At 38.4% G+C, this 19,589-nt stretch overlaps 1 protein-coding gene across 3 annotated transcripts in view; it reads right to left on the bottom strand.

Annotated features, from left to right (window-relative positions):
* Nucleotides 1-976: 976 nt before the first annotated feature.
* Nucleotides 977-19,589, bottom strand: part of LOC109033947 (uncharacterized) — a 142,547-nt gene continuing 123,934 nt past the window's right edge. The window contains exons 3-5 of one of the 3 annotated variants that reach the window (XR_002009102.2): nt 11,830-13,262; nt 5,449-5,604; nt 977-1,773 (exon numbers count right to left, since the gene is read on the bottom strand). Coding sequence is in view for 1 of the 3 variants with exons in the window: in XM_019046810.2 (XP_018902355.2) it covers nt 11,378-13,222 (1,845 nt within the window). In the remaining 2 variants the exon portion in view is untranslated. Of the gene's footprint in view, nt 1,774-5,448; nt 5,605-9,217; nt 13,263-19,589 lie in introns of those variants that run through there. The other 2 variants (XR_002009103.2, XM_019046810.2) reach the window with 2 other exon arrangements.

Here is a 19,589-nt window from a genome sequence, read left to right as displayed (position 1 = left end):
GCTAAAGCACCGCTTTAAAATAAACTTATATTACTACTAATACTCCTTTCTTTCTTTTTTTTTTTTTTTTTTTTTTTAACTGGGTAAAGGAATATTCTGTATGCCTCAGTATCTTCCAAAGGCCCGAAAACATTAGAAGAGATCGTACATTACTATTGAAAGAATATTACGAATGAAATTGAAAGCAATAACCTATTGCTAGGGAGTTTTATCTCTTTTGCAGGCAAAAATTTGCAAAAATAGTGTTACTCCCATTATTCAATCTGGAAAAACTATCTTTATACCTTTTTTTTTTTTTTTTTTTTTTTTTTTTTTTTTTTTTTTTTTATGCAGCCCCACGCTGCGAATTTTTTTACGAAATATTTCAGCAATACTCTCTAAAAATGTTGCTTTTAATCAGAAGGTGATTTAGTAACATTATTTTTTGTGTTTCAAGAGGCCAGCATACTGTCGTGCTACGGAGGAACGCCTTGCGAACTTTCAGACATTACTAAAGTTCCTTTCATTAATACGAATTTTCTGATAAAATTTATCAATACTGTCCTTCCAATTTGCCAGAGATTCTAGAGTCTGAAATATGTGAGAAGTTCAAGAGAAAATTTGTTTAAATTCTCTTCAGAATAAATATTTTATCAGGGGGAACATCACAACATTTGAATGCCCGTTATGTTCATACGGCGTTTTTCCTTAGAACAGCAAAATATCCCCTACTTATTGCATCCCCGAATTATCATTATCACCTCTTTTCAGAAAGGACACTTAAAAGTTTTTATCTTCAGAGGGGTGCGTAAATCATAAACCTAACCTAACCTCATAGGATCCATATACTCGACAGGGCCTATGTTCTTCGGACTGCATTGAGATAGTTATCTAAACGTACTTTATACATTCTGATTTATCACCATTTTGGATATCCGAATATGGGTTGTAAATTTTTTTTGCATTTAAGAGAGAAAAAAATAAAACATAAAGCATATACATTTTGATCTTGATATATTTTTTTTTTACATTCATTGATTTTGGTGAAACAAGTACAGTAAATATACTTGATACATATTGAAGAAAGCTTAAAATAGAAACTTGTATTTACAGTTCTGTGACAAAAGATGACTGATTATACTTCCGAACGTCAATGTACCTACTGCATTCTCGGCATGGAGCTTAAATACTTGCAACAAGCTGATTACTGCCTTTGGGCTATTGACGAGGTCGTAAATAATCGGAATTTATAGGATTTCTATTTGGTAAACCGTTGCAAACAAAAGGAGAATCTGCGTCTACAAAGGCTCTACGAAAATCCCCCTGTAATATATTAAAACCCACAATAAATGGAGAAAATCCTGGCAGTTAACGAAATTAAATTACGAGCATAAGAACTTTACGCAGCATCCATTTGATATAAATCAGAGCTGTTCAAAACAGCTGTCTTAGCATTCTTCACTCAAATGTACAAGCATAATTCGAATTCTACAACAAAGATTTCAACATTCATAGAGACACCCACGATTAAAATTAAACATAAACAATAATAATAACTTTCAGACATAAGACTGAGATTGAGACTAGATAAACTGATACGTTATAATACCAAGGGTCATAAAAATAATTTTAATAGTCGATAAATAAATATATTAACAACCTTAAATAGTACGAAAAATAAAATATTTATTTTACACTGCGTTTCGTTCAGACTGTGCTGCTAGCTCAGACGAAAAACAGATCATGAAGACAGCATCAAAGAAGGCAGATCACTGGAAAACAGATCCCAAACGTCTAGAAAAATAAAAAAAATTATATGAGTGAAATTTTCTATTGAAGACTTATGAATGCCTAAAAAAGTCTCGTATGAATATGAACTAACGTGCATCATATCTATTCTTACTCTTATTACTTTTTAGTTTTAGGAGCATCAAGATATCCAAGTATGTATACCGCAGACGAAGATATCCGAACAGTTTTGAAAGTTTTTATTATTTCTCATGTATGCAACAGTTGATGAATTCTGAGAAACAACAAATAAATATAAAAACATTCCTCAAAACTATGATGGATTCTTATAAATGACTTAACTGACTGAGAGATGGAAAGTTCAGTATATATCACTTTATTTCTTTTTTTAAGCATAATTTCCACAAACTAGGTTTTTCAGCGGAAAGAAATTTTACTCATCCTTGGCTTCAACAATTACCACGGGGTAAAAAGAGAACTAGAGTTTAAAATAAATCTATTACAAACTTTGATTTTTTTAAGATAAAATAATTACGTGCGTGTAAGTGATTAAAAGGTCCCACACATGCATCAAACAATGACTTTAGATATTCCTGGTTGTAAATCTAGAGCAATTGTTTTTTTTCGAGGTGCATCTAGAGTTATTTGGATCCGTATGAACAAGGCAAAGAGGTTAGACTATCATTGAAACCCACTAACTCGTGGGTTGTTTACTGTTTGTGCCACTTGTATAGCTTCGAGATCTTTGTCCTTTGCAATCATTCATACATGTAAAACATTGTCAGATGTGGACCTTCCTGTGGTGAAGAGTTTGGATTCCTGCGGGTAATTCGTATTTCGGATGAAACAAACCAAGTCGTTTCGGATTTTTAAAATAGATACATGCATACTTTAAATGAGCATCCAGTAATAAAGAGCATCCCCGTAGATTGTGCAAACATGAATGAGGAAGTGGCAAAGATTCATCGTAAAAACATGTTCAAGAAAAAATATTCTTTCAGGTGCGTGACTTATGATTACTTAGGCTGGTAAGATACATATATGAATACTGAAAGCAATTATTCACTGCATTATCAGTATCGTTCATTGATGTATCTTGAAATTACTATTTTCTCCTGTCTTGATGGAATTTCAATTAGTGATCTGATATTGAAAGGAAAAAAATGAAAAAGAAAAAAAAAATGTGCGTGAATTACATAGTATGCTATTTCAAAGAGTAAGCAAGTAGTATTAACAATACAAATTTTTAAACTTGAAGTTGAAACTTCTTCCGAAGATGTCTTCCTATAAAATAAAGGAAGAAATGTCAGAAAACGGGAGAATATACGTATGTCATTTTTTTAACTTGAAAAAACACGAGTCCCATCATGTTTTTACGAAAAATCTCTTACAATGTCTTACTAGGAAATACATTTGATGGGTTTTGGAGATAAGATGTCCAAAATGTATGATTGATTCATATAAAACATCTGGAAATCTCACTCGATGGAGAATTGAAGTAAGAATGACTAATGCTTCATGATTTCTCACATTCTCTTAAAATTGATCCTCAGACTCTACTTCTATAAAAACTAACAATTAGATTTGAAATCAACAAGTAACACCTAATTTCAAGATAATATGAGTCTCCTCCAGCGATTTCGCTTCTTTACAAAATAGCACTTTCCCGGGAAGGTCATCTTTCTCCAAAACCCCATACAGCTAATGAGAATTGCTCATGCAAAAACACGTAACGTCAAAACATCATTTCATGAAAAAGCAAATAAAACCAATCGTGACTCATTGAAATGCTGCTAATGGCTCTTATTGATCAGTGATACCGAGTTTTCTTTACGATCGTTATCAACAATTATACAGTTACGTGTTTTTGCACTTCTTGTGGTTTAGCAAACATTCTAAGCAACATGGAGCTAGTAATATTACGTACTAAAAGCTGTGCATAACTTTGGTCATAGTAAATTTAAACAAGATTTCACGTTCTACATGAGAGAAGCGAGGAAAGACGACTTGAGGTCGTTTTGATGCTCGCAAAGAGACAACTTTGAATCCAAAATCACTCAGCAAAGATCCGTGATACGTGGTAACACGCACTGTAACTTACAAAGCAAATTCTTTCTAGGCAATACAAGCAACAGATTGCTGTAACTTTCATTTTGCAGGAATTACTATATTACTTTTTAATTTTCTGGAATACATCCATAGGCGCATTGATTTTAAAATTTTCAAAAGAATTGGTGCGATCGTTGAAATTCGAATTCACAATTTCGAAAGTTAATCATTTGACGCTGAAAAACCCAGATTCGTTGCAATACTAGTTATAGAGTTATGGCGATTCGGAAACATTCTGGTGGGTGATCGGTTCAAAGCTTGAATAAATCTACTTCATGCACATTCTTAACATCCTATTTAAAAAAAAAAATTCAACTAAATGTAAGTGTAACGCTGAGCGATGTAAATGAAAATAATTGAAGCAATTAGCAGTTGCTTAAAAACTTAAACAGACTTGATAATTTTGATTTATTTTTCTACATACTCATCAAGAATTTACGACGCAAATTTAAGCATTCCTATTTGTTTTCAAAGAGTGCTTGATTTCTCAGAGGAATTAATAACATGCATCATGAGAAAATGTTTATAAACGGGAAATATAGGACTCTGACACATGTGAGTCAATACTATTCAAGAGAGAGGTATTGGCTGTGTGAGAGTTATTATATGAAAAATCCCAAATAGAAAGTATAGGTACACCCTCAAAATACGTTATCTCAAAATAAAATTTCGTTGAATAAATAATGATTAATCAATACAGCACTGTTGAAATGGTAGAGAAAAAAGCGTTGAGCTTCCAGTCTGTCTTCTTGACTGAAAGAATGACAATGAAGTAAGCATTACATTTTAAGAGTGGAGGGGAGGGCTCCAATGTATACTGCATTTTATGATGTAAAAGTATTATCTTCAACGGGAGTCATGCATTCTTGGAAAAAATAAACAGTGTTGAAAACATTCATGAGCAATAATGGTTGACGGTTATGACATGCAAATATTTCCTTTTCTTAAGAGGTCCCCTTTCCTCCTCCTAGGAGAACTTTGTAAAAATCGTATTTCTTGAATGTTTCGCCTAAGTTATGGAGGTAAAATATATAGATTGCATTACTTGTGATGGGAAAACTGGGTCACGAATGAAGTTCACACGTCGAAGTGTAAAATAAAAATTAATTTAAGACGTTAATACTTGGATTCTCGTATTTTAGAATGTTGGTACTACCTTGCATAAAAATATACCTAACAAAAAAAAACTTGGAAGTATCAATTCAAGGAACCAAGGCTCACGACTCTCAATCATTATACAAAATCAATAAACTGGGATACATTAGTGAGATATGGAACTAAAATTGTGGGTTTAAGTCCAGGTTTTCTGTAAAATTTAAGTAAAAACTTGCATGCCACAATAATTGTGGCATGCAGTGTGTGGCAAGTTCAATTATTGAACTTGTTTGGAATCGGAAAATAAGCAACCCGATGGCCGATCCAACGTCAAAATTTCCGATTTCGCGAGACATGTTTCTGAAGTTTGATCGCATGATATGGTATAACCCCGCAAGCAAAATGGTAATGAAAACGATGATGGACAAGCATTTTAGTGAGACCAAATGGTGTCATTCTACGCCCAAGACAACCCGACTGACATTACTCACGAGCCAAAAAATAACTTTGTTTTACCAGGTTTCTTGAAATGGGAGGCGAAAATCGGTTAACGGCCGAAAACAGCACGGTCGGGCTTGCGTTGGATTTACGCATGCTGCCAACCTAACAGTTCTAGAAGCTTGCTCTGGCTTATTTTATACACAGGCAGTCTATCTGTACCTGAGGAAGCTACTGTAAAATAACAATTACACGATTAGAACACATTGTACATGAAGTTTTGTGACAAGACATAAATTTACACTTGGGTGCTGAAGTGAATGAAAGGAAGTAAAAAAATTCTACAAAAAAGTATGGGCAGGGGAGGAGGACGTCATGAAACTATGCTGCTTTCCAATTCTTGTGCAAGTATTAAAATATACTTAACAGTTATACTGATTATAGGATCATTTTGTTCTATGCATGTGCTTAGTGTGTGCTTGTATGATAAAAATTCCACCTAGTTTTGGATAATGTAAAAATTTCTTTGTTAAACTTAATGAGACTGTATGAGGCAGTATGACACGCTGTTTGAGACTGTTTCTAAGTTTTGATGAGTATGTAGGTGAAAGGCACGCAATTCAGGTGAAAATGTATTAGATTGTGATGAGAAAACCCACCAACCTCGAGACAAAATTCTCGTGCACTCAAAGTACTTGAATTATTTAGACGTATTTCTGTCAAACAGACCTATGCGTGTTAATACGGGTTCGTGTCTTAAAAGGTACACATAGTTCCGTTTGACAGAAATACGTCCATTTTGTGCCTCGTGACCTCGCCTTCTTTGCAGCGATATCAAAGAAAACTGTAAGTAAGTGGAGCAAAGAAGAAAACTAAAAGTTAAAAATTAGACACGTGTTTATCATGCATCCACTTGAAAATTTGGTAAGTGCTTTAAATTGAACTATACCTACAAAGATTAACAATTATTCTGAGAGAGCTTTTTCCATAACTACATATTTACAAATATTTATAAACTTTGCACGAGATAACTGAATAAATAATTTACAGAATATTCCTACGTCACGAAGGATTGTGATGTGGGCGGCATCCGCCAGCAACGGTCTGAGTACATCAGACATTCTTTATGTTCCTCCTATATTTTACTTCAATAACAGAAAATTGAAGACTGAACTTGAAATGTTTTAAATATACTCATTATAAAGTGGAAAAACTCCACAGAATGTCTTACGACGTTATGATGCCCAGTGCTCTGTAGAAAATTCACATTTGGGAGGAAATTAGGCAAAGTGAAACATCGAGACTCGTCCTCGTCAAATTATTCCACATCATGCCGTAAAATTGAATTAAACGGCGACCTGGGTTCTATAGATTGCATTTTCTGGTACAAGAAAATAATGGCCAAGAAGTAGAGAGAGACATATGGAGAGAAAAGGAAACAAAAAAAAATCCAAAGAAATTACGACTCATTAGAGGTAGGTTAGAGGAAACTCCTCATATCATACTCAGATACCTCATTTTTCCCCGAGGACCGGCAAAATTGTAATGCATTTAAGTACTGCAATTCTAGTAAAATTGACAGTGTCGGGATAAAATCAGGTATGATTTACTTCATCCGTATATGTAACGCTGGAATTAAGTTAGGCCGTAAGTGAAACAATCAAAGCTTCATGTTAGTGTCACGTACGATGGATACATTTTAATGCCTGGATACAACTATTCGGGTTTTATGGATGTCCGTGTTGCATACGCACGGAATTGAAGGCGTTTTGACTCTTCGCCGAGTCCAATCAGAAATGAAAATCAACCTACGACGGTTAAAGTAGAGCTCGGCGAGGCAGGAGCATGACCCAAATCAGTTTGTGAGGAAATATGTCTTAGGTTACGATTGCTTCAGGATTATCGATCCAGCGATCTGGTGGTATCTTTAAAATTTTGTCAAGTTGTGTAAAATATTTGTTAGAAATCTTAAAAATTGATAATGAGCCGTATGCTTCAGGTAAATTATCAAATGAGAATGAAAATCCTACAAAAATGCAATTCTGTTGTTTATTTAATTTTTCCGCGTGCTCGCTTTGTAATTGTTATGATATGTTTTGAAATTTGATTGTTGGCAACTTAAAGTACACTGATAAATGACGCGGCTGAACTTTCAGAGAACTTGATTCGGCTCCGGAAATTATGTCACTCTACTTTCTACTTATTGGCGAATCAGAAGATGAAACTTTAGAGGCTTGTTGTCTTTATGAGGTGTTTCAGGTTCCCTCCTCTAAGAGAATTTAATCAATGTGTCCTCTTGCGCTAGTTGCAAAGAAAATTGTGTACGTAAACTATTTTTGCTTCCTTTCCCTTTTATTCCTCCTAAGGAAGATTATATTCACTGATTAATGAAAAAGCGGAAAAGGCACTTTGTTCAGTAAACAAAAACAAACAAGCAATAAAAAAAGAATGCAGAAAGGAAGAGAGCTACCGCGGCGAAAGGAGATAGAGTAATTAATTATGAGTAATATCCTGAAGTAAGTATCATTTACATTTTTTGCTTGTCTAATAAAAAAAAAAAAGAAAACCGAGGAAAAAGAGGTTGAGACTAACAACTTATCTAGTATGAGTTTGTATGTAAATATACACACTGTGATAGGGTGTGTTCGTATTGTGTATTTGTGAGTGTACGAACTTATGTCAGCCAAGGAAGTAAAAATTCCAAGGAGTCTGGATCAACATCAAAGTTAAAGAGCAATTTTGAAGTAACTGTTTTCCTGCTAAAAGATGGTTAAACACGGATTCATTTAGTTGAAAGACACTGATGCTATCGAGGTCACTCAATATAAATAATACTGATCGATTATAGATACGGTAATATCTTTTATCTATTGACACCGGTATTTCTGAATTCAACAAAAACAAAAAACAAAAACCATAAAACCAATTCCAATTCGAATGGACAATGAAGATGGGTTGCCTTGTGAAGCACTTCCTCTCCTACTTTTTTATGATGTAAATTAAGTATTAACATGGTAAAATTGCATCGAAAAATTGGTTTTTCACATTCTTCCCAAAAAATGGAAAAACTCAACCTGGCTATATTCGTAGCTCCTCAGTGGCCAAACATTAGCTTTACTCGAGAAAAATTTAAAAAGAGCTCCGGGTGTATTTTTCTGGCTTGATCTTATTCTAACTGATCTTAAGTTTTTTGGTCCCAATACTACGTCAGTAACTCTGCGGCACAGCTATATAAATTTTGCAGGCAGAAAAAAGGGGCCTTTCTTGTAAAGAACACAGTATGTGCTCATTTTCACTTCGTAAGATTTTAAAGTGACAAATATCTAAAATAAAAACTATATTAAAAAAAAAACAATGCAATTTCTGGAGAAAATACATCTGAAGATAGTATTTGAAGAATCCGAGGAAATAAATATTAGGTGGATCATACCTATTTATGTAAATTTGTGGTATTAGTTTCTTCAATTTGTCTGAATTATTTTAGAGGAAAGTCTGCGTGTGTTATTTCTTTCGATTCAGCAAATACAGCCAGTACGATCGCAAGAAAAATGAAAACAATCGTAGTAGGTTGCTTAAATCTTGTGATCGAGCAAAATTATCAAGTCAATAGAGAGAGTTGCGAGTAGAAAACAGAGTAGTTAAAAACTACCTATCAAGTAGGTAAGAGATAGCGTTTTTTCAAATATTTGAGGGCTGGATGCACGAAAACAAGGAAAATTTCAAGAAATTGTACCTATTGATAATTTGAAAGTCATCCTATGGCCGAGGGGGGTTCTTTTTTTAATAAGTTAAAAGCTGATCCAATGATGGAAAGAATTGATATCGAAGTATAAAGTTCGATCATCGTATGCTCCTTAGAGCATGCTAACAAATATAGGTAAGGCTATACTTCTCACCTGAATTGAAAGGAATATTGAAGAGTTAAAAAATCAAATCAAATACTAAGGCAAGCTGTGTCTTTGTGTGAAATTATTCACGGTAATTAATAAATCTCTCCTAAGACAATAATTCAAAATGTAATACTAGAAATCTTGACGGTCTTAATAACTCTTGCATAATCATGGTTTAAAACGCAAAAAATGCAATGATTTATTGCTCCTGAAATAGTGCGATCGAATAATAAAGCATAACCATAACCATAACCAAAAAATTAACAAAATTGCATTAAAATCTCAGTGAATTTGAGCACATACTAACAAAAGCAAATGTACGCACAACAAAAAACAAAAAAATAAACCTAAGAAACCTAAGCAGAATCAGAAACATATGAACAAGCGTTAAGGGTTGAAATTATTAAAAATGAAATCAGTTAAATACATAAAAGTTACCGAGAGAGAAGCCGAATCGTGTTCTCTGAAAGGTGAGCCATGACACGCTTTTTGCGTTCATGTGAAATCAAGGCGCGCTTTCCCCAGACAGAGCAACATTTGGAGACCGTTTACAATCGTGGAAATACTTTCATAGCTAATTCTAAACGAACCACGGTTGGCTGTTTTATAAAATCGCAATCATCCATATGAACTGAAAGAGGAAAACTCTCATTTCGGGGAAAGTTAAAAGCAGAAAGAAAGAAAGAACCCAATCAGTCTTAGGACTGTCTCAAAAGAGGGCCACAAATCTGGGTTAGCTCTCTGATAAGTTCAATCGACATGACCGAAATTTGATCAATTTTAGAACAACTGTAATTACGATAACCTGAGACACGACGAAATTATCAACAAAATTATTTCTTTCGCGAAATTGGATACATAAAACTTACTTAAAATAGAGCAAGCCATACAGTAAAAAATCAGAAACTCGGTTGCTCTTACGAGAAAAGACTCTGTTAAAGTTTTTTTTCAGGCATAAGATGATTCTAAGCCAAACCGATTTGGTTTTGGTTTCAGATAGGTTTAAGTTGATTCGTGGTTTTGAAGCTGTTGGATTAGCCGTGTCGATACCTAACACACTTGAAGAACTCATCACACAATAATTGGACGTTTTCCTGTAAAATAAATCTACCTATCTGCATCTTCTAATGAGCCTAAAATAAATAAAAAATTAAAGTTCAAACATGTTCAAACATAAAACATGTTTAAAAATACAAGTTTATCGGGGCCTAAGCGGACATGCGGCAAAACTTATTTTGGAAGCCTAGAAAGGCAATTACTAGACTGTATAATAAAAGCAAATATATGTTTTTGAGAGGAAAGCTGTAAAACATGTCCTTTGGCCTCACTTCTTCAGATTATTCTTGTAGTTAAAAATGCATCTAGAAAACCAGGGTCGCCAGTAAAACAGAAACAAAATTAGAGACGCGAAGTATCAATTCTTTGGTGCCATGCATATACGTAATGAAGAGATGTGTTTATCATCAGTACAACAAGCATCAGTCACACGAGACCAAATGATGACTTAACTTCACCATTCGACTGAAATTTCAGGTTCAGACAATTTCGGACCTACGTGACGTCACGGGCTCGTATCCAATCAAGGGCAACAATTATTTTTCATTGGGAGAATTAAAAGCGGTTATGTCGTTGTTTCGAGATTGATCAAATCAGACCTGGACAACAACATCACTTCTCCTGATTCCCCCTTGGAAGACATCGATACCCATCGAATAATCGATACTTGCCTGTGGTGTAGATCTTAGAACAGAGAGCGGGTAACCCTAACCCAGGGGTGCAACCCGTCGTTTCCCGTACGAGGGAACGTAACTCAATTCCAAGGTTGCAAAGTTGACTCAGAAAATTTATTGTTTTACAAGAATGTACTTGTGTACGTTTTGTCGAAAATTTTTCTAATTTTCGTATGAAATCAGAAGAAAAATCGGCGGAATTTTCGGTTGTAAAAGATCTAGATTCTCCTGGCAAAAATCATTTTGCCAGGGGAAATTTGGCAACATTGAAATGTAATTACGTTCCCTCGTGAGGGAAACGACGAACTATAGTACGGATCTGGGATACCGTCCAGTCGCTAAATCTGGGAGGTAGACACTCGATCTACGACCGTAGCTAAAAATCGTTCACGTGTGCACAGTAAAAGCAGTCACAGTATCCGTCGAGAACGTCGTGGTGGCCCAGTCGGCACTTTCGGTGGACTCCGTGTAAGTGGTTTGGTCGGGAGGTGGGTTGGTGGTGGTCGCATCTTGCGTGGTTGTTTCTACGTGATAGTCGGAGGAATTAGGAACAACGATTAAAAACGGCTTCTTGACCACCGCTTCGATAGCCTCGGTGGCCGTCGACGAGGGATCTGTGAGATTCCGTCTGTCCTCGTCGAGGGATACTGTCGTGGTGGAGGGGAGGGTTTCGTCCAGGCTGGTCGTGGGGTAGGTGTCCGTCTCTGTCGTGGGGAGCTCTGTGATGGGGGTCGTGGTAATGGTCGCGGAGGCAGTGGTGGTTTCGTAGTAATCGGACGAGTTAGGAACAACAATTAAAAAGGGTCTCTTGACCAGGTGAACGGTCGTTTCGGTATTACCTAAACTCGAAGGAGCCGCGGCAGCGTCGGCGTCAATACTGGTAAGATTCGGTCTGTCGCCGCCGCCACCGGCCGTGTAGTAGGCCGGGAGTCTGTAGTTACCGTTACCACTATGACTGCCCGCGTGGTAAACGGTGCTGCTGGCCGGTGGCTGCTGGTAGGAGTTGCTGAAGGACGCCGTGTTGTACCCGCTACCGGCCGGTAGGTTGTAGATATTACTGCTTCTCACTGGAGCCGTGTTGTAACCGCTCGCACTGCTGGATGAAACGTCGTAGGGACCGCTGTTGGACGGGCTCTGGGCCGTGTTGTACACGTTGCTGCTGGCGGTTGCCGTGTTGTACAAGTTACTGCTACTGCTAGGCGCCGTGTTGTACGCGGCGCTGCTACCGATCGGGCTCCGGTGGAAGATGCCACTGGTGCGAATCGGAGCGATGTTATAGCTGCTGCCGCCGATCTTTATGGGGGCCGAGTTATAGCTGTTGCTGCTGGTGGCTACTGAGGCGGTGTTACTGCTACTTATCGGTGATGTTTGGTAAACTATACTATTGCCACTGCTGGCGACGGGTGATGTATGATACACGTTGGAAGCGGAGTTCTGACTGTTGCTTCCGGGCGCTGAGCTATAGGCGCCGATTATGCTACTGATTGTAGCGGTGCTGTAACTACTGTCTATACTACTCGAGTTTGAGCCACTGCTATTACTTGGAGCCAGATGGCTGCTCCCATTGACAGTGGTGATATTGGTCGTTGTTCTCTCATCTGTGGCGATGGGATATTCAGTGGTGTCACCCTCGGTATCGGGTGAGTCTGTGGTGACTATGTAGGTATTTACATCGCTGAATTCGCTTACGGTTGTAGGCAGATCACTCTCCGGGGTGGAGCTGAGCTGGAGGCTGATGCTTGGACTTGGGGGTTGGGAGCTGGTAGGTGGGGTAACACTGGTGGTGGGGGCCTCGGTGGGCGGGGGTGAGGAGGGGGTGGTTTCTTTGGCGGAGCTGTTCTGTTTCATGAGGGGGATGGAGAACTGGAAGGGGCCTCGGTCCTCCTCGTTGCTGCTGGGCACGGAGTTGGCGCTGGCGCTAGGCGGCGCCGGCTCCGGGGGGAAGGTGCCGAACATGGAGTTGAGCTTCTGGAGGAAGAACTCCCACTGGTTGGCCGGGTCGAGCTTGACGATCTTCACGCAGCGGCCCATCTGGTCGGTGCGGTAGCCCTCTGGGCATTTGTTGATCGGCGGAGCGATGAAGACGGACTTGGGGGTGATCCTGCGGACCGCAATGTCGCCGGTGGGGATTTGGTCCTCGATGAGCAACCACGTCTGGAACTGATCCGTCGGGCTCTCGAGACCTTCAGCTGCACACCAGCACACCAGAAGAGACAGCACGATCACCAACATGCCGCCGTCGCATTCAGGACACCCCTACCCCGGCCATCGACTGAAACACAAGAAACACAACGACTGATTACTAATTCACTCCGGTTAAGATACATCATTGGATAAAGAAACTTGACATGAGTACTGACGTGCTAAAGGAAAACGCTGTGCGAACATTTAAATTTTGCCATTTTCCCCCATAAAATTTGTATGTTTTAACACAGAAAAAAAGTATGGTAAAATCTACTGTAAGTCTACTTGATTTTTTTATACAATGATAGTATTTAGTAAATATATCCAGAATCATAATAGTATTCACCAGAACTTTGGTGATATGTACTTTAGTATGGTAAATGCTACCACAGAGTCTGGTATAGATTACCATACTCAGATCACTGTGTCAGAGTATGGTCAAATCGACCATATTTTTTTCAGTGAAATGTCAAAATTCATCAAAAAACCATCAAATTGTTTGCCTAATGTTTAGGTTTACAATAGTCCAGGTTCTTATGTACTCCCGTGGAACGGTAAGTGAAGCAAGTGTGGAAAATATCTTAATCTCTTCATTTCGATGCGTAAAAAAAGAATTTCGATGTTGTCAAGCTCAATTTTGCGTCTAACCCCCCAAAATCAAGATGGCGGCCAAAATGGGGGCTCGGGGGGTGAAAATTATGGAATTTGATTTTGATGTCATGATTGGGGTCAATTCTTATGTAATTTTGGTCGTAGAATCCGAATTTGAGGTCCAAAATACTCTCCGACCCAAAGGGATGCCCCAAATCCAAGATGGCCGCCAAAATCTCCAAGATAGGGTCAAAACTGCGATACGTATGTAAAAGTGCCAAGTAGGGTATCCTTGGTAGGGTTCTTTGGGTCGTAGATTTCACCTATGATGTCAAAAACTTACCACGGATCCATTGAAGCCCAAAAAAAATCAAAATGGCGGCCAAAAGGGCTGCCGTTGCGGGGTGAAATATTTTGTTGAGACAAATATCGTCGAATGAGGTGTCACTGTATAGGTTTTTTGGGTCGTAGATTCCAAAAATGAGGTCCAAATAACAAAATAAGCTGATAGAAGTTCTCCAAAAGCCAAAATGGCGGCCATAATGGCTGCCGCCCAGGCATTGAACGCGTTTGAACAGTAGGGTGTCCCATTTTGGACGTTACAAAAAAAAAAATTGCGAAATCCAACAGAGATACCTGCCAAAAAGTTGTCTCATAGTTAGAAAAAAAAGCACAAAAAAATCTCAGGGTCGTAGCTAAAGTTTGAGTGGTCCCGCAAGGTACTTAAGATGTTTCACCGATTTCTCATCTTGGCAATCTTGGCGATCTTGCAGATTTTTTTTCGGTAAATGCAATCGAGGTAAAAAGTCGCAAATGCGGATAATGAGACTTCTGATACTATATTTTAAGAGAAAAATAACGGTTTGGACCCACGAGGATCAGAATCCCTCGTTCTTAGCTCTCAAAATGCAAAAATCAGCGATTTTAGCATTTTGTAGTCAAACTGCTGCTCGACCGTCGCTCGACTTAAATGTCGCGGCATTTGACGCGCTGTTTCACAATGATCCCATTGTAGGAGTAAAAAGTCCTTCAAGTATGTTCATTAGAGGTGTAAGAGGGTCACTTTGGCTAATTTTTGTTGCTTTTAAACATTGAGCTCATTGTTTAAAATGTTTTTTTTTTTTTTTTTTTTTTTTAATATAATTTTCCTGTTTTTCATCATTTTTTATAATGGTTTAAAAAGGGCGACTCATCTTACACCAAAATTGAACTCCTTTGGCGAACAATGTACGTAGATGGTCAAATACTACCTCTAAAAAAGTTTTTGGATTCAAAGCCTCCCAAAAAAGCCGATGTTGCCATATTTTATCCCCGGAAAACACAAAAAACTGAGTACCTATTTCAGTATTTGGAGGCTGTTCCTCACCGAGCTCATTGAGCAAATTTCAGCAAACCTTGAATTTTCATACGTTATGACCACATTACTAGTGATTATGTACTATCGCCGAATTTAGTTTCACGCATAGGCCGCTCCAAATCAAATGTAAACTGTGCGACGAGGCGCAGCGCGGCGAGGCGCGTTTCGGAGATATCGGGTGCTAACTGGACCTATCTCATCTCATGCCAACGAGGAAAACGGAGGCACATGAACAATTGACAAATCTGCTACTTTTTCAAGAAAATATCCCTCAGACAAGCATCTATAGGTGCAAACCCATAATTGACAGCGCAACACCGCGGTCACTCGAAAATAGAGCTAAAATTTCATGAGGTGCAACTGATTTTTTTCTTCTAGACACCGCCGTGCCGGCAGGTTACATGGAGTTCTTTGGGACAAAGGCGTATGCGCGCATCCGCCCTTTTTCCGGAGAACGCGTTTTCTGAAACTGGATTCTTCCTAGTTTCAGGAAATATACATAGTGTATTAAAAAGTCGTGCCCCCCCCCCCACCCTTTTTACACAACGATCCACGTTATCTTGTAGGGATCATAGGGGAATGTAGTCACAATGTTCCGTTTTTGCAAGTATACTCTCAAAGACTTGTTCTTTCAAACTAATTAAATTTCGTGCGAAGATATTGGCTAGTACCAACGCTATGCACTTCTGAACTTTCAAATGCGATTTCCGCGGAACTACCTTTTTGAGCACACACCCTTGTTCCAAAGGACTTCTTAATTCAGGATATACTTCTTCGCGCAGGAAGTTTGAAATTGACGCAAAACTGGTCCGCTGTTGAATATGAAAGATTACACAAGTATACACCGAAAAAAAAATGAATGCTTCATTAGCGAATTCTCGTGTAATATTCAGCCCTGGGTCCAAGTATGACCTCGGTTTGTCCCTGTCTCTGCCATTTTCCAGGCAAATTGGGATTATTTAAAAATGAATTTTCCAAGGAAAATTTGATTTTCTGGAATTTGATGCATGATCGAGATAAACCGAAGTAATTCTTGAATTTAGGGGCCAAGGATACATAGACACTAGCTAGACATGTATTGCATACCGCATGTCCAAAAAACATGTCTCCCTTTTTCTGATGAGAGTTTTCCGGTCAAAATGGCATTATCCACCCACGAATCATATATAAAACTGATCCGTTGTTTTGAGTCCGGAAGGACAAAAAATCATTTTATTCAGATAGCTATAATTGAGCTACTATATCTTATTTGTTGCTTCTGACCCCGAATCGACCTTTGTATATTCCACAACCCACTAATTTTCCGAAAGATCGAGTTTGCAACAAAAAAAACCCTTATTCAGATGCCAAAAATACGCATTTGTATAAACCTTCGGATTTCCAAAGTATTGGTCAGAAGTATATATAAAAAAAAAAAACACGGCCATTCTCTGATCTAGCAGCAAACATATAGTTAGTGGAAGGTCCTCCATTAAGGACCTAGATAAAATAATTTTTCCGTTCTTTCGGACGAAAAACAAAATGATGCGTTCCACTTGGGGCTTTACAAGCGCATTATGTCATTTGACTGGAGAAAAATTGTTATTAGAAAAAGTGAGAGACATTCGTTGGACGTGCAATAACCTGTATCCTTTTGTATTATACTCGATCCAAAAATTACCTTATTCATTTCTATCGGACACCAGTTCCCTCGTAAAATTAAACGTTCCTCGCATGGACGGACTGGCTCACATCTAAGAGCGTGGACCCTTGGCCGGTTAAGGGGGTGTCGTATGATATTTCCCGGGGGGATGCACCCCCAGAGAAAAATTTTTAAAATTGAGCGTGTTAAAGTAACCGATGGACTTGTGAAACGAAAAAAAAAGAGAACAAATCACAGCTACCAGACGCATCCAAGCTCCGTTATTTCTAGAGATTCTGAGGCAGATCTGGCCACCTAAAATACTGCTTTTAAACACTAAAAGTCTGAAAATGATGAACCCAAGAAACATGACAGCTGGAAAGATCTTTTTAGCTTCCTCGATTGGAAAATGAAACATGCAATCTAGTTAGTACAAGGTGAAATTTTGAAGGAGAGAGAGAGGGAAAAAGAGTGTTGAGTCTAGCAAAGGACAAGGTGTTTAGTAAGGCAAGTAAAAAAAAGAGATAGGAACAAATCAATTAAATGCATCAGGTATATACGGCAGGAAGATCCATTCAGCAATAATTTTGTTGGAAATGAGAATATTTTCAGACGTGACCGAACAATTGAAGCCTAACTTTGTGAGATAGCATAACCAAATTTTATTGAAATTCACAGACTGAATGGCCTATTTTGGATCCAATGTTGAATACTGACTTTTTGCGAGGAAGGTGCAGTCATTTTAATGATATTTTTATTAACACTTAAATGCTGAAGCCGGGTCAAATTGCGAGGCTTCCTAACAAAACCTGCCCCGCAGATTGGATGGGGCCGGTTCACGCGAGCTTTAGATGTTGGTCTGCAAATCATTCCAAAAAAGAATCGAGTATCAAATCAACACAGTCGAAGAAAGGAGGGACCTATTTGGGCCTCTTTTTTAACTTTTCTCCCTGAATCTAAGAGACACCTCATTGGCAGCACATAGCGGAGCATTGCGAGTTCATGCCCCGGGCCATTGCGCCTTCAATTTTGCAGATGCAACACGGACATCCATCAAGCACGAATAGTCGTATCTCTGCGCCGTGATCAACGCGAGTCCTTTCCCTTGCTCCATTTCCTTATTGTGTTGGTTTCGTTTGTCTCACTTGTAGTGGTGCTTTAAAGGCTACGTGAGCAACACAGTCGAAGGTAAGAAAAACGTAATCCGGCCTCGCTTTTTAACTTTTCTCGCGGATCTGACTAACAGCCTAGAGAAGAGCATATTGCGAATTCACGCCTCACGACTCACGCCATCGCGCTTTTAATTTTTCGCGATAGAGGATCACTTTCCGAGTCCAAAACACCGACGATTTTTGAAATCAAACAAGTACGGATAGAGAGAAAAGGGTTCAAAGATAAATATTTCAACTCGCATATCTCGTGAACGGTTTGTCGTAAAGCGATGATCTTAGTCTCAAAATATAGAGGAAACCACCACCTTTCAGACAATGATGACAAAATTGGTCCATTTTGAAAATGTCATCCATTGCTGTCACGTTGCCGTAGTTCAAATTTTCAATTTTTAGCTGGGGCGATACCTTTATAGGTCACTCCTAGATTAAATCATTCGTCAAAAATGACAAGATCAGGATAAATGAGTAATATGCAATGGATACAGGGAAATCAAAGTTTTCGATCATACAAAAATGTATGTTTACCTTCAACGGTTCGCTGGTAGAAATAAGAGGAAAAAAGAGGAATTGCTAATAAAATCGTACCATTTGAGCTTTTTAAATTTAAGTCCATCCTACAGAAACGATTTGAAAAAGAGGCATGAATTTTTGTTGATGCAACGAGAGTCAGCTGAGGCTGGTCTTGTAACATTCATATGTCTCGATATTTTGTTCTTTTTTAATAATTTTCTTCGGGAATTAGCTATAATGGGGTATAAAAATGCACAACCTTGCAATTCGTGATTGGTTTGGGGGCATTTGGTGATCTTGGGACTCGGAACAAACCAGGTCCAAGTGTACCACATCCACTTTGAAAAATCATATCTCTCCTCCAACTTGTTTCCTCAGGATAAACTTGTGCTTGTTTTAAAGCTTAAACGGTCTACTTTCATCAAAAAATAGTTAGATTACTTTTTGTGCGATTCCTTCAACGTCGCAGCTAAAAAGGTGAAAAACTGAACATTTGAACTTCGGCAACGTGGCAACAATGGATGAAATTTCCAAAATGGACCAATTTTGTAATTATCGCCTGAAAGCTGGTGGTTTTCTCTACATTTTGAGACCAATATCATCTTTCTACGACAAAGCGTTAGCGAGATATTGCGAGTTTAATTTTTTTACTTTGACTCCCCTTCCCCTCCCTCCGTGATCGTCCGATTTCAAAATGCGTCAGTGTTTTAGACTCGGGAGGAGATCCTCTATCAACTTTGAAAATATTTCGAAGATCAGGCCAAGGTTGAAACGGACAATTTGGAATGAGGTCCTTTCTTCCTTGCTCTAGTCACAAGAACAAGAGGCAAGTGAGAATGGGAATCGATGCGCGATACGTCATTACGAATCTTTGTTTACATTCCAAAGAGCCAAAAACGTGAATTCTCACGGTGAATGAGTGAAAATGTCTGTGTGTGTTTCATGTGCGTCTGTGTTAGTGACTACGCGCTCACAAAGGAACCAGTGCGTCTTCATGAGAGCGTTATCAGGCAACGCGCCGCGCCGCGCCGTCGCTGAATAGTCACCAGAGACTCTGCGTGAAACTAAATTCGGCGATAGTACATGTGTTTATCTATACAGCCTCCCACCGCGGCGCGACGTTGCCACATACCATCGATAAAATTCGATAGAAATCTGCGTTTC

Source organism: Bemisia tabaci, chromosome 8 (assembly GCF_918797505.1).
Source record: "Bemisia tabaci chromosome 8, PGI_BMITA_v3".
In the NCBI taxonomy this organism is placed as follows: domain Eukaryota; kingdom Metazoa; phylum Arthropoda; class Insecta; order Hemiptera; family Aleyrodidae; genus Bemisia; species Bemisia tabaci.
The sequence above is the reverse complement of the archived record's forward strand: the minus strand, read 5'-3'. Positions and strand labels throughout refer to the sequence as shown.